Consider the following 16,597-nt stretch of genomic DNA (forward strand, 5'->3'; position numbering starts at 1 on the left):
CATTACTAAGATATTCAACATTTGAAACATTATCTCTTCCTTCCCCAATCTATAACATTGTTATTCATGCCAATTAACTCAGTTTCTTTATGCCCTTTATTAAGGTATAATTTATCAATTTTAGCTACCTTTTTTGCATTGTTTTTTTATGCCATTTAACTCAGTTTCTTTTCTCCCCTTTTCAAGCCATAATTCATCATTTCTTTAGTTACCTTTTTTTTCCTCAGAAAGTCATTCAGTACTAAACTGCTTTCAAGTGGACATGGTCAGAAAGTGTCCTCAAAAACATCAATAAAATGGAGGAACAAATTTGTTTCTCATATCAGTGGATGGTTGTGCACCTCATGCATAAGAATATTTACACAAACACTTCTTTACCACTCCAAACCTTAGCTGAATTCACCTAAACTTACTCTAAGACAGACTTTTCAATTGTAATCCCTTCGATAATTTCAAACTGTCGTCAAACTGCTCTCTCCTGTTTCTTCTTTCTTGGGGGAAATGTATAATTAGGGAGAGTGAATGAACTCGTAAGGTTCAGATATATTCGACTGGCCTTGAATTGCTGAAAGATGAGTGATGTGCCCGACATTGTGTTATCAATATCATTTCCTAATATGTCACTGTAGAACTGTTCTATAAAAAGAAAGGCAGTAACTACAAAATGTGAGGGAGAGTGTAAGGTGGAGCTACAAGCAAGCCGTGAAGCAGTGACTAAGGAAGGAGTGTGGACGGCTTCTAAGGAGGGCTTGTCAGAACAAGTCTCTGCATAGCTCAGTCAGCACTGTGTTCAGAACAACAGTGGCTCTCTGATTTCTTGTTCATTCCTCCTGATGCTAAGCAGTGCTGACATCGTCATTCCTTCCCCTTGGCAACTCAGTGAAGCCTAGCTGTTCTAACAAGCGTGTTCATGATGTCCAGAACTTGGATACTCCTAAGGAATTATCATCAACTTCTTCAGCCAGAATCTGGCAAGCTTTTGTTTAAAGGTTAAAATAATAGATCTGTTTCCTAGGCTGTGGGTTCTCCACTCCAGCCCCTCTGTTCGGTCACCGTATCTTAAACACAGCCATAGATGATATGGAATCAAATGAGCACAGCTGTGTCTTGTACATTTTCATTTCTAGAGACTGGTATTTAAATTACTTATTTTTTTAATTGTCAGAATATTTTTATGACCTCTTCTGATTTCTTTTCAATCACTTAAAAATGTGAAAAAAGTTCTTAGTTAAAATACCATATAAAATCAGGTAATAAACCAGATTTGGTCCCTAAAATATAGTTTTCAGTGGCTGATTAATGGATAGCCTACAAGTCAACCCTAATGATCTTTTCTGCCTCTAGTCTGGCAAATCTGTCTCCACTGCATGGCCAGTGGACTTGTTTTAGAAACTGTACTGGAAATCTCCCACCAGTGTTTGACTCACCGCCTGATAACAGTTTTCTCTTCTAGCTCCGTAGTCTCGGAAACACTTTCTGTTCTAGTAAAATGTCTTTTTATAAGTGCAATAGACAATAGCTTAGTGATTAAACCCTACGCTGCTCCCCGAGCAAGCTCTTCCAGTTGCCTCCCCCCCACCCATGTAGAGTATCTCGAGTCAATCACCCCATAAAATGTGTTTAGGAGATGATTTAAGGGCTGGGTAGATGACTCAGTGGTTAAGAGCACCAACTGCTTTTCCAGAGGTCCTGAGTTCAATTCCCAGCAACCACATGGTGGCTCTCAACATCAGTAATGGGATCTGATGACCTCTTCTGGTGTGTCTGAAGACAGCTCCAGTGTACTTATATAAATAAAATAAATAAATAAATCTTTAAAAAACAAAGATATGATTTAAAAAAAATGCTCTGCTCTGGTTTGCCTTTTCAACCTGAGAATGAATATTGACATCTTTTTGTTTTGATTTTATTTTTCTCTTTTTGGTTGTTGTGTTTGTCTGGTCGGTTTGTTGGTTGATTGGTTTTGTACCTTCCTGAAATAAGTGTGAGCCTTGTCTCTCTGTATGCATTTTAGCCCATATCCAAGAGCTGCTCATTCTTCAGGAGCTGAAGCAAAGCTGAGCACGCTAAGTTGCAAAAGGTGATTTTTCAGTACCACACTGGGGTGTTGGATATTTCTCAATGAATGTGGAACCCACCTTAGTTAGTTTCAGGAAATAACTTGGGATATTAAAGACAACAAAGGGTAAGTCAGATCTTGTTAAGAGTAGTTGCTACTTCAGAAGGCCCAACTTTCATAAAATACTTTATGTGGTGATCCAGATTTACGGGTAATGTTACTCATATTTAAAACATATGATGTTTCCAAGTATATATTCTTTCTGCTATAAAACTGTTACCAATGTCCACAAAGTGAAAAGGCAAATAAAAAGACATGTTTAAGGGCCATTGTACATTATAACATCAGAACAAAAAGGAAAGAAAGAAAGAAAGAGAGAGAGAGAGAGGGAGGGAGGGAGAGAGGGAGGGAGGGAGGAAGGAAGGAAGGAAGGGATATAGGAAGGAAGGAAGGAAGAAACCACAAGGTGTTAACATCCTAGGATCTATGGCAAAAGAAATTTCCTGAGTCAGTTCTTAAGACATAACAGAGGAAGGCACAGATATGTCTTAGGGGATAAAGTACTTCTGCCCAAGAATGAGGACAAAGTCAGATCTCCAACACCCACATGGCCAGGCATGGCAATAAATGCTGTAATCCCAGCACAAGGAGGCAGTGACTAGAGGATTCCAGGGACTCACTTGCCAACCAGTGTAGCCAGTTGGTGTTAGCTTCAAGTTCAGTGAGACACCCTGTCTCAAAAAATAAATAAATAAATAAATAAATAAATAAATAAAGGTAGATGGCAACAGAAGAAGACACCTGATGTAGAGCTCTGGTACCCACAGGCGTGCACACTCATGAGCATGCACACCTCCACAGGCATACACATTCGTGCACATGTTAATTTTTTAATTAAAAAACAGAAATAAAAAAAGCAAATTTGCTGTGGTAGTGAACACCTTTAATTCTAGAACTTAGGAAACAGAGGCAGGCCAATCTCCAAGTCCAAGGTTAGCCTGGTCTACAGAGCCAGTCCAAGAATTGTCAGGTTTGCACAGAGAAACTCTGCTTCAAAAAATAAAATAAATAAAAACAACAGTTAATCATTTCCTTGGTGATTACACCACCATGTTTGGCATTATGAGCTCAGCTAAGGGGATTGTGCCTCATTTCCCACCCACTGCCCATTGCCCACTCTGCACTTTATGTTGACAAAAACATGGATTGTTAGGACCTGTTGATTTTCACTCTTCCTTATATTTTTAAACTAAGGCAGAAACACAATAAAAAGTATATGTATGTGTAAGTAGTGTGCTGTCTACGTTTATATCAGCCTGACACAAACTAGAATTATCTGAAAGGAGAAAAGCTCATTTGAGAAAATGCCTCCAATAAGTACCAGCTGTAAGGCATTTTTTCCTAATTAGTGATTGATGGGGGAGGGCTCAGCCATTGTAGGTGATGCCACTCTTGGGCTGGTGCTCCTGGGTTCTGTAAGAAAATAGTCTGAGCACGCCATGAGGAGCAATCCAGTAAGCAATACCCTTCTGTGGCCTCTTGAATTCCTCCCCTCAGTGCTTTTCAGGATGAACTGTTGTAGGGAACTGTAAGTGAAATAAACCCTTCCCTCCCCAAGTTGCTTTGGGTCATGGTGTTTCATCACAGCAACAGTAACCCTAATGAAGATCGTTAGTATGCTTTCACTGTTACTTTTTTAATGCATTTTTATACTGCTTACATCTATAGATGTGTACCGCTTGCATGCCTAGTGCCTATGGAGACCAGATGAAGGTATCAAATCCTCTGGAATTAGAGTTACAGATGGTTATGAGCTATGGTGTGAGACTGGGAGCTGAACCTGAATCTTCTACAAGAGAAATGCTCTCTGTTGAATTGTCTTTCCAGCCATTATTGTTAATTTGTTAAGAAGAAATTTAAGCAAGTTACTCTTATAAAATTGCAAAAAAAAAAGCCATATTTCTATTTTATTCATTGATGTGCAAAACACATCTATAAAATCTCTAAAAGTATCACCTTAGCCTCTGTGAACTGAATTATGTGTCTAGTTCCTATAACAATAATTATAAATAATTCCCACAATGAAGTTGCAATTAAAACAAGAAAGTCATCTAGTTGCCAAACAACTATTTACATTTTATTTTTACAACATCAATGCAAATAAAGAAAAACTGTTTTTATTTCCAGCTCTGGATATTAATTTAGGGCTGATGGTGGGTAATTTCATCTATCAATGTTCTTATCATAAAGGTTTTTATGTCTCCTACATTGAACTGAACTGATTTAACATGACTTATAATGGTGTGTGTGTGTGTGTGTGTGTGTGTGTGTGTATACTATTGTTATTGCTACTAACTTACATTTGTGGATAAAAGAAGGCAGCAAATTGTATTTAAAAATATTGCCTGGTGTGGTAGTGTATGCCTTTAATTCCAGCACTCTGGAGGCAGAGGCAGGCAGATTTCTGAGTTCAAGGCCAGCCTCGTCTACAAAGTGAGTTCCCGGACAGCCAGGGCTACACAGAGAAACCCTGTCTCGAAAAACCAAAAATAAATTAATTAATTAATTAATTAATTAATTAATTTAAAAAATGAAAATGGTACTACACAGAGAAACCCTGTCTCGAAAAACCAAAAATAAATAAATAAATAAATAAATAAATAAATAAAATGGAAATGGCACTAAAGGTTTTTGCACAGAGTATGCAAATCCTTCAGTCATGCCACAACACAGGGAGGTTTCTAGAAGACAGCCTCCAAACAAAACTAAACAAAATATACAGCAGAGGGAGAAAAACAAGCCCTGATCTGGTATCTTCTCTTTGGCACCCATAGGAAAGAACAGAGTGGTTGTTTAGCAACACCATTATTAGGCCTCCATAAAATGCACAGCATGTAATATACTAAACTTCAGCCTCTATGATTAACGTCTAAGCAAAAATAGCTGCCTAACACTTACTACGTCCTCAATACTGGTGGTGTCGATCACAGTTCATTAAAAGGAATTTGATAGGAAGGGAACTCTATGAAATCAGTCAGATATAAAGCACTCCAATAAACTTTTAAAATATCTGACCAGATTTTAGAAGCACTATTGTATTGTAAAATAGCTAAAGATTATTGGAATGGTAGGGATAAAAGGCTTTTAAAATATCTCATTGTTTGATAAACCAGTAGGTTCTAAGTAGATATTTTAACAGAAATCCTGTATTTAACTATTAAATTAGTCAAACCCCATAGTTTAACCATTTCTGTATTAAATCTACCACAAAACTCAGGTGATTTTTTTTGCAGTAGTGCTGGCAAGACTGCACATGAAAGCATCAGACCCCATAAAAGTTTTATGTAAATGCTAGTAGTGTGTCTGCAGTGCAGACGGGATGTGATCTACATGACCCTACCGTCCATCTCTTTATAAACTTCCCAGCCAGATATGCTATGACTCAGGAGACCACAAATGACATACATGCTGACACTGTGCCCAACCTCTAGAAATTAATAATTATGGATAGATGGAATACCATAATTTTTACAAAAAGATGCCATTGAATGGTTAGGTCTAGATAGGATTACACTTATAGTTGATCTATTGTAAGCTTTAGTATCACTAATGTTTACTGTCCGCAAACTCTTCTGTTCAAGATAAAAAAAATAAAATGGCATGAAGAAACAATTTGGGAAAAAAAAAACCAATTTGCTATAGCAGGACAAACAAAGCACACCACTGAAGCCAGAGCTGGGGAACTGTACCTCTCAGACGGGGTGGGGCAGGAATTACCAGCCATGTCTACACTACTGTGTCATGGAGGGGTATACAGAAGGAGGGTTGAGGCAACTGAGTTGGAGACTTTTCTGCCACTTTGAGCACAGAGCTTCAGACAGTCAAACACTCTGTCATGTTAACTGTGATCCTCCCACATCCCCATTCAGACTTTGACCTTAATCCTGCTGTGAGAGTTTGCTCAACAGCAGGAACTGGCTGTGAACTTGAAGAGGAGTGACCTGTGTCTTAGTCTTACTTGGAACAGAAATCTGAGTGCAAACATCATAGAACTCCCAGTAGCCCGGCCTCCAGCAATATGATGTTATAGGCTCCTATTTTCTCAAGAATCAATGGGCATAAATGGAAATTTACCTTAGTGTCTTATAAGTATTAGCATTGAACTAATGTTCAATATCTCAGATAATCTAGAAATAATGTTTATATTATTATAATTAATGTTCAATGTACTAACCAGTTTTCATATTATTTTTCAAATGTGCTGTTTTTCTGTTGGTTACAGTTGCAGACAGTTTGACATGCAACAAGCCAAGAGACTTAAGACACTACAAGTAGTTTTTTTAATCAATAGTTTTACTTTTAGGAAATGCATATAGGAAGGAAGTTAAGAAATCTTTTACCCATCATTTTTGACACTTCTCAATGTTTTTAATCTACCATAAGTTGTGTTTTGTGTCAATTTAAAATAAAAGCCCCTGAAAATATTACATGTACCAGTTAAGTATCAAATCTATGAAAGCTTATGGTTCTTAAATACTTGTTTTCTAAGCTGGTTTTAAAATCTTTGGCCCTGATAAAGCTTAAAATTGGGATTTCCAGGTGGAACAGAAGCTAAGCCCTGTGGTTTCCTGAGAAGCAGAGAAACCCATCATCAAAGGACCCCTAAACAAGCTACAAGCTCCTGTGTATCCTGAACCCTTATTTGAATTACCTTAGCAACAGTGTGTAGTTAGAAAATGCATAGACCTCTTTTTATCATAATATGGTTGTTCAAAGGAAGTGACTTTACTCAACAAATTTCTTGCCACAAACAACAACCTGTAACATATGTGTGCTAACATTTAAACTTTAAGTGCATCATTACACACTTAACCATACTCAAAAGTTTTGGCATTTTAATATTAATACATTATTAACATTCTCAAATACTTATATAAGTAAGATATATTTTCTATGTAAATCAATAGCCTGAAACTACAATGAAGTGTTCTAATCAGAACCCCAGCGATTATAGTTACCAACATCCATGAGTTTAATTTATATCTATAAACTCATAGCTACCAAATCCACAGCTGCGACTCAGCTTCCCAACTTTAGAGCTGAGTATTCACCTGCTTCCTGTTTGTCCAGTGGCTCCATCCCTGTGCGTGAAGTTGAAACCCCTAAATGCCTATCTCAACTATTGTCCTTTTCCTTAATAAATGTTCCCTTAATAAATAGCTAGGAAACTTGAGAACCTGCAGGATAAAGGTGTTCTTCATTGATATAAGCCACCATTTGAGGTCAGGTCTGATTGCACAAGCCTATAATCCCAAATACTCAGAAGCTAACTTGAAAAACTTAATGAAACACTGTCTCAAACTTTCAAAAATAAAATTAAGGCTGGGAGATAGATAACACAGTGGTTGAAGTCTGGTTTAGACTGCTCAGGGCTTCTGGTGCTTTGAATAGGAACACTCCTCTGTCCCCCAGTGACTTGAGTGCTTAAATGCTGGGCCCAAAGGGAATGGCTCCATTAGAAGGTGTAGCCTTGTTGGAGGATGTGTGTCACTGTGGGAGGAAGCTTTGAGGTCTCCTATGCTCAAGCTATGCTCAGCATGGTATCGTCTCCTGCTGCCTGCAGATCAAGATATAGAACTCTCAGCTCCTCCTCCAGCATAGTGTCTGCCTGTACATTGTCATGCTTCCTGTCATGATGCTAATGGAGTAAACCTCTGAAACTGTAAGACAGCCCCAATTAAATGGTTTCCTTTATAAGAGTTGCTGGAGCCATGGTCTCTCTTCACGGCAATGAAACCCTAAGACAAGGCCCTAGATTCAATCTTCTGTCCCACAGAAAGAGAGTAAGGAAGAACAGAAAGAAATAGAGAGAGAGAAGGAAAACTTGCCATGTGAATAAGTAGATACCAATGGAGCCCACTGTGGTGTCTAGACTCCTGATTCGTATTTCATAACTAGAACACATATTAATTAATTAGAGATTAAATATTCTTTTTAGATCGTGACTTAGAACATATGTGCTCATTTGTGGTGAACAGCATGGGAAAAGGAGCCTAAGTACCTAATTACCAGCTACTCATCCCATAGCCGCTGGCCATCAGACCTGTTTTACACTAAACTAAATGACATCATCTACAGTTACTCTTACCCTGTCTTTGCTAGTTAAATCTCCCACTACTGATATACAGAACAGATTATCTGTGGTAATGTGATTACCATTCTATGCCATGTTTAGAAGGAAAGAACCTCAAGATAAATGGTTGGTAGGATTCTGGAAAATTCTATATCAGAAAAAGAGATGATAGCCTACTTTTATTTAATGTTTTCTAATAGCAATGTAATTTCTGAAATACAAATAATAAATTTAGTACAACGTTTCAAGACATGGACATCCCAATTAAGGATCTTCTTGTTACAGCCAATCATAATCAGAAGTGAGGATTTTGAATATTAATCTTCCTGGCTGTCTTCTACCCAGCCATGATGGAATGCTGGCTACAACTCCTGCCTGATAACCCCTCTCCTATAACTATGGCCCTTGGCTATCCTGCACAGCTTTTTCCTATAAACACGAGGCCAGCTGCTGACTCTAGAACATTTTACTGTCCTTTGGTTTTTTGTTTTGTTTTGGTTTTTGGTTTTGTTTTGGTTTTTAATTTATTTACAATCCAGCCACTGTCCCCTGTCCCAGTCCCCCCTCCACAGTTCCTCAATCCCAGTCCTCCTCCTCCATTTCCAAAAGGATGTTTGCCCACGACCAGGCCTCCCCACTCCCTGGAACCTCAAGGATTAGGTATATCTTCTCCCACTGAGGCCAGATCAGGCAGTCCTCGGCTATATTGTATCCAGGGCCCCACACCAGCTCATGTGTGCTGCCTGGTTGGTTGCTCAGTGTACAGTGCTTTGTTTTATGGCCCAGAATATGTTCTATCATGATAAATTTTCCGTATGCGTTTGAGAAGAATTTGTACTCTTGCCCTTATTGGGCAGAGTGTTTGGCACGGGTCAATCAGCCCAAATTGTTCTAGTGTCTTCAGGTTCTCTGTGTCCAACCTGAGTTTCTGACCACTCGTTCTGTCAGATACGATGAGGGAAGAGTTGTCATCTCCAGGAGTAACTGTGAATTTGCCAGTTTTGCCCGTCAGCACTACCTGCTTTATTTATGTGAACCTCTACTCTGTAACAGAGGTAAATACATTTTGGACTTTTATCATTTTGGCCGGCTTAGCCTTTTATCAACATTCGAAAGTCAACTTTATCTAAGGTTAATATACACACTTACACATATATTTTGATTAGTGTGGATGTGATATATACTTGTTTATAGTATGTTTAACTTTTCTATATTATCATACTTAGGATATATCATACTTTCTTCAACAAGAAAAACAGTCAGGTCTCTGTCCTGTTACTTAATCCTGTCTGAAAAATCTCTTTCAGTGTGCATTTATATTTAATTTTTTGAATGACATTCACTTGTTTGTGGGGAAGAGCATACATGTCACACCTTGTTAGTGGGAAAGGTATGCATGTATGCGTAGAGATCAGAGGACAACTCCCAAGAGTCAGTTCTCTTCTCCCTCTATGTTTGTCCAGAGGATCAAACTCAGGTCACCAGGATTGGCGCCATGCCTTTAGCCACTGAGCCAACCCTTCAGTCCAATCTTTCAGTATTTAGACCATATACATTCAGTATGATTATTGATGCATTCGGGCTATTTTGCTTTGAAAAAAAAACCTATAGTATCATACATTTTCCTTTAAACATTCATATGTATCTTAAAGACCTTGAGAAAATAATAATCTATTCTATATATTCAAAAACAATAATAATCTTCAGTTACAAGCTCTGTAACTTCAAGCTAATGATTTCCATTGTCTTACCTGGTGAGCTAAAACATGGGCTTTTGGTTTTGAACAGCCTGAGTTTGTCCCTTATAGTGGCCTTCATTAGCTAGATGGCACTGGGAAGTTGCTTGCCTCCCGAGGTCTATATGTCCTCACCAACAAATTGAACCAATGTCATAATCCAATTCATAAAATATCTTCAACAGCAAACATCGAGCATTTCTAGAGCTCCTGGAACCTTGTCAAACACACAGTATATACTCAATGATTGTTCCCTACTGTCATTATTTCCTTCATAACAAGAAACCAATTTGCTTTACAAATGGCCTCATGTGTGCATGAGGGGTTATGGAAGGAAGACAGAGGAACCTCCCAGACCCGGTCCTAATCTATCTTTTCTTGACATCCAAGACCCACTTTAGGCAAAGAACAATTAGATTTGAAAACAAACATTGTAGAAAAGCACTCATCTTGGGGTCAATATGGTGCTAAGTTCTGAGGATTCATGCAGCTACTTTCTGTTAGCCATGGTGAGGACAGATTAGTGTAAGTATTAGAACACCCTGAATTCTCAAAAACCAGTGCTCCGTCAGGTAGGAAGTGACCAAGTGATTAATGATGGCTTGACTGTAATTTCTTTTGAATGACTGTGTTAAAATGTCATAGCTGTATGTTAGTTTATTATTTTTGGAATTTTCTTGACTAGAAAAGTTGAGATGCAAAGGTAAATGTCCTTTAAAAAGACAAGGAAAATTAACTCATCTTCTCCAATGGAGTACTTAGGAGCCCAAGGTTGGTAACATGCTAGAGACAGAAGGGAGGATGAGAAAACATAACCGGGGCAAAAACATGCATGTTAAACCTTCAGTTCCACCAATCATGGAATCATAGATTTAGAAGACTCAGTCTCACATATCTGTATGTATTGCCACCTGATATTAAAATTAGCTGCTCACAGGGTTGCTATAAGGCAACAAAGGACAAAATATATGTGGAGATGAAATATCTACCACGGAGTGTTATTATTCCTCCTGCGCAGATTATTATTTAGCTAGGAAGAATAAGCACAAGAGAGCCACTGTACCACATGGCCATTACAGTTAATAACAACATATCATGTGCATGAAAAATACTGAGAGTACATTTTACCTGTCCTCATACCCAGAAAGAAAAGTCTACCTGAAATACTGTGCATGTTCGTTTGCTTAACTTAGCCATCCCATAATGTTTAAGCATTTCAAGTCAACATGTACATATTAAATGTATAATGTTAATTATTTAAAAGGTCATCTATTTTTATTTAAGTTCTATAAGTATTAATCATAACAACAGTTCCTGGGCCACGGAGTTAGCCCACACAAGTCTGTCTCTCCTTCTAAACTACGCAGAGAACACAGGTGCACTGGGAGGTCAGATTCTATCTCTAGCGCTGACTGACTCACCTATTCCTGTGGCCATATGCAAATTATCTATACCCGCAGAGCTGAGCTACCTTTGTAGAATGGAATTTGCATGCTTCCTGTTGCAGAGGCTAATTTTAAAGAACACTTCTTGAATAACTGAAGCAGTCTTTGAAAATATATAACTTTTTCTATCTCTTGGCACAGTAAAGACAATTGAACTAGTCGTAAGAGGGCACACATAGATGAAGAGAAAAGACCCTGTAAGGATGGGTCAGCATTGTGATTAAAACATGAGCTTTAGGGCCTTATATACCTGCCTGTATTCATTTTCAGTTCTGTCATCCATTGCCAATGGGAAAAAAAATTATGTCTCTGAGCATCCATTTCTCCATCTATAGAATGGGTACAAATTAGCCATACGTTGTTATAAAGTTTAAATATTAGTAATGTTTTACAGTGGAAGTTGCTACATAATATCATTCTCAAAGGATAGCAATTATTATTTTGTCCTAATCTGACACTGATTTAACTTTAGAAAAAGTGGGGAAAAAATCCCTCTGTGTTTACTTAAACAGCTTCAAAATGCACATATCATCTGACATCTTCAGATGAAATGTGGTGAATTAAATTTTAATGATGCTTCAGTGGGATTTTGGATTTCTCTGAAACTACTTAGCATCTTAGAATTACTATTTGAAAGCTCTGAGAACTCACCCTAGCATACAAGCCAGGTATATACTTGGAGAACAGTCAGGCTTGCAGTCTTAGCGTGATGTCTTAATGTATCTGCAGGCCACTCTCATTCTCAGCCTTTAATCCTTTCTGATCCCTAATCTACTGGTCTCAGACCTGTGAAACTATGCCAGAATCACCAGGAGCGTTCTTTCCATTTCTCACCCATTAGTTTCAATTAAGGAGCTCCAAAAAAGTATGCTGGAATAAATTGTATCTTGTTCTGTTTTCTTGAGCTGAGGTTTCAGTATATTGCCAAAGATTTCATGAACTTGCAAACCCAAGCAATCCTACAATCTCGGCTTCCTGAAGGCCAACACACCCAACATTTGGAACGAATGTAGTTCTTCTAAGCCCTAACACTGAGAGAGCCACAGACCATCCATGGAACACATTTTTCCACATAATACCTCAGGAGAGCTACTCCACAACTAGGGAGTGGTATAAAACTCAGTGCTGGTGTTTCCAGTTATTCTCTCTTTGCAATGAGCAATCTCAGTTTAGAGGAAAAGACAGTGGCAGTTAATTCTGACCAATTAATTCATTTGTAGAAAACAGTCATGAAATCAAAGTGCTGTGTTCTCGGGCCACTGATCACCTTTAAGACCGTGGAGAAATGGAAATTGGTCATTTTAGACATCAGTAAGGTCCTCAGTTAATTGTTTAAAGATGATTAGAAATGTAATCATTTAGGTTAGCACCTGTGATAGACATTCTGGTTTAGATAAAAGGACCTAGACTTCCAGACTCCAAGTACAGATGCTAGATCTCACATTGAGCCTGAATCATTTGCACCACATCATCTTATCTTTTAAAAAGAGTGATAACAACAATCACTTGGGAGAGACTTACTCAATGAAATACGTTTTACAAGATACACAATGTGAATCCACATCGGGCTGAATGCCAATGAAAACTTACTAAAGCCTTTTATATAATAAGTAGGACTGATCTTAGCTGAAAGGGAGGTGAGTGCATGCTAAACCCTGGGAGCACAGACATGTCGCAACTCTGAACCTATCTGTTGACAAAAAAACCTTCCAATGTCACTACTGACTAATATCAGGGTGTGGCATAGTTTTACAGTGGTGAAGTTTTTCCTATAAACATGCTTATTTTGAAAATAGAAATAAGAACTGTTTCCCTGTTTGACATGAACTACCCAAATATGTCTGTACTCGCCCTCAGTTTCCATACATTCTGAAATTACTGTTGCTTCCTTAATCATCGCTGGGATGCATAAATAAGTGTTCATCTCCCTGGAAGGGAAAGGTAGCCAGGGAGAGAGCACCGCCCATTACGATATAATTATATCAATTTAAATAATGCAAAGGTGACTTTGTTTTAATAACAGCTGTTCCATCTATGCTTTGTTTTTGCTCCAGTCTCACATGTTCTTTTCCTTTTTATGTCTACTGTGTTGTTTTGTTTGTTTGTTTGTTTTTCTTTCTCAGACGTAAGGGACTTAAAATTTCCTTTGGGTAGATGTTTAATGTTTGGCCAAATGTAGTTCAACCCCAAATGTATTAAGATTTATGGCATGGGGCTAAATAGCTATATTGTTAGTAAGTGCTAATTGATTCGAATCGGAGTTACATGAGCCACTCTTTGATAATTTCATAATTAAAGTTGTATTTTTTGTATGCAATTTCAATAATTTCATAATTAAAGTTGTATTTTTGTTTCGTTTGAAGATTACTCATTTCACTTTCAGCTATATAAAAAGTATATTAATTCCTATAAGTTTAATCCACTTACTTTTAATTCTCATTCTCATCAGTTATTGGTAAACATTTTTAAGAAAATGAAAATATTTAAAGAATACCTTCTCTTCCTCCCACACCTCTTCCTACAGCCTTACTCAGCTGGGTTTTTCTTTGATTCTCTTCTGTGTATGTGTATAAAATCTTTGCACTGGTCTCTTCACGCTCAAAGGATATATAACATAACTATTTAAAGAAAATTGCAGGGTAAAAGGGAAACACTTCACCCAGTCCAAATTATTTTCTTACCCTTACATTTCTTAAATAGTGATTCTCATTTAGATAGAACAGGAAGAAGGCTGTCAGAATTTGGCAAAAGATGAAGGTGGATATAAAGACAACTCTCCAACATCTTCTTCCATGCTTTCTTAATAATGAGCCAAAGCCTTCAAACAGTAAATTACCAACATATGTGTGTTCCTATTTCTTCCGAGCAATGTGTTAAAACACTTACCCAGCAAAGGTGTATGGTAAGCTGGATCCCTTTCCACCTCAGCCCATTCCCCTGATCTTTCATCCACTAGCTCCCCATTCCTACATAGTTTGCTGTCAGTCATACACTCTTCAGATCAGAAAGGTTTTAGTAGTAGCAGCAGTAGTAGTAGTAGTAGTAGTAGTAGTAGTAGTAGTAGTAGTAGTAGTATTGTTAGTTGGCTGGGGATTTTTGTTTGTTTACTTGTGAGGTAATCTCCATCCATTCTGAACTAGGACTTTAAAAAACTTAGCACATTTTCTGTTTGAAATTTAGAGATTAATTTTACAAAGACAAGTTTCTGTAACGTCTCCTTCATCACAGCTTCTCTACATGTTTAGAATCAAGTTCAGCATCAGTCAGATCTAACATAGACCAGAGTTGAGAAGCCAGGATGGCAAATGTGATAGAGACTTCTGTACTATTTTTTGTAGTTAGATTCTTAAAGTGAAAGAGAGGAAGAAGAGAAGATACAAAAAAAATCATGGATTATAAAGAAATGTTTGTAAAAGGCAGACATCACTATATTTGTAAGATCTGTAGCTCTTAGTGCCCACTTTGTGAGACTAGAGGAATACTCAACTTCTCCTAAAATACATGTAAAACTACCAGTGAGAAAATTGGGTGTTTTCTTTACATAGCGGTGGCGCAGATTCCACTGAAATTTCTATATTTTCTTCTCACAGTATAAATGAAAGATTCTTACGCATCAAAGTATAAATCAGAAGGGGTTTGCCAATGTATCTGAGAAAACAAATTTTAATATAAAACTAAAGAGGATCATTTTGATTCCATATTAGGAGATTAAAATGTTGTTACTATTTAGGTTCTAACATTGAAAGAAAGCAACAGAGAAGTTTAGTGTGGTCAGGTACATTGGTGCTTGATGTGTGTGTGTGTGTGTGTGTGTGTGTGTGTGTGTGTGTGTGATGCTGAGGATTGAAATCAGAATCTCTCACCAGCCAAGTGAATGCTTCACCCCTCAACTACTATACTTCCGCAGTTGGATTTATTTCTAAAATCTAATTATAACAATTTAGCTATTAAAAACAGTCATCTTAAATTGCTTCTTATGCTTCCAAAATATTTTATACTTTCTAATTTTAGACTACTCACTTTAGTAAGCAATTTTAACCCACATGATCACACATTTACATTTTTTACATATACTTTGTTAAATAAATGTATGTTTCTATAGGATCAATAAAGCCTAAATTAGGAAAAAAAACATTGTATTCTTCCCAAAACAAGCAAGTACATCACTGTCTCCTTTACATTTTGGAAAGCTCTTCTGAGCTCGAACAGACAGCAAGAGGCAAAACACTCCTATGAAAAGAACAAGAACCTGCTTGACAGAATGCCCTATAAAACCCCAAAAGTGATTCTCCATATTAAAAACAGTCAGATATAGATCCTTGAGTGCCTTAGACCACTATAGACCACAAGTTACTAGGCAGAAAGGAGACAGCAACTCACCGATACATTGCTGACCAGCAAGTTACGAGTCCAGTGGTGACTGGTCCGTGACTGAGTGTGTTCATCAGCTCACCTGTGGCTTTGTAGGCTAAAGTGAGGTGAAGAAAGAAGTCACTGATGATCCATAGAGAACCAGTCTGACAAGCCTTGGCGAGTGTAGAGACTGTTTTGTGTGACTAGTGTGACTGAGACACTTTTTATAGGAAGCAACAACAAGAATAATTTATAAGCACTTTCTAGGAGTAAGGACTCAAAAGCAATCATCTGGAGCTACTTTTAAAGTATTAACAGGATGAAATTTTTGGATGTTCAGGTATTTAAATCCATAAAAAAGCAAGACTAAGAGTTATGCCTCTCAGCCTCCTGGCTCTTCCAGTGAAGAAACTGTGGTTTAATTAAGTTAAATGAACCGCCCAACAAGGACTAACACCACTATATTTTTTTTAAACTAGGCTGACACATTTTCTACTCAGTCAAGCATATAAATGAAAGTTTCCCCCTGGAATTAACTATAAGCCTGTGTTGGAAAAGCATCAGAGATTGGAAAACCATTAACATCATAAAACTATGTGTCATTGTTGCTCTAAAAAAGTCAAGCCATTCACAAACACTAATCCCCAATTAAGTCAGTCTGTTTCTTTCATTTTATTAGAATACAGCATATCGCCTAACCCACCCTTTCGTTTATTTCAGAAATTTGTGAATGTGTTCTTGTGAATGGAGTGTAAAGATCTGTATGTTTGTTTGAGACATCGTCTGAAAGCTGCTTTCTTTAATCCCCACATAAAGCAGATTAGTTATTCACCTCTGTGCTCTCATGGTTTTATAACTCTATCATGCCATC

The 16,597-nt window shown here is 37.6% G+C and overlaps 1 protein-coding gene across 1 annotated transcript in view; it reads right to left on the reverse strand.

Moving 5' to 3' along the window:
• Tmprss11e (transmembrane protease, serine 11e) overlaps positions 1-15,810 on the reverse strand; it is a 40,622-nt gene extending 24,812 nt beyond the window's left edge. The window contains exon 1 of the mRNA NM_172880.2: positions 15,754-15,810. Coding sequence (NP_766468.1) covers positions 15,754-15,761 — 8 coding nt within the window. The 5' untranslated portion in view covers positions 15,762-15,810. The remainder of the gene's footprint in view (positions 1-15,753) is intronic.
• Between the last annotated feature and the right edge of the window lie 787 nt (positions 15,811-16,597).

Source organism: Mus musculus, chromosome 5, assembly GCF_000001635.26.
Source record: "Mus musculus strain C57BL/6J chromosome 5, GRCm38.p6 C57BL/6J".
NCBI classification, from domain to species: domain Eukaryota; kingdom Metazoa; phylum Chordata; class Mammalia; order Rodentia; family Muridae; genus Mus; species Mus musculus.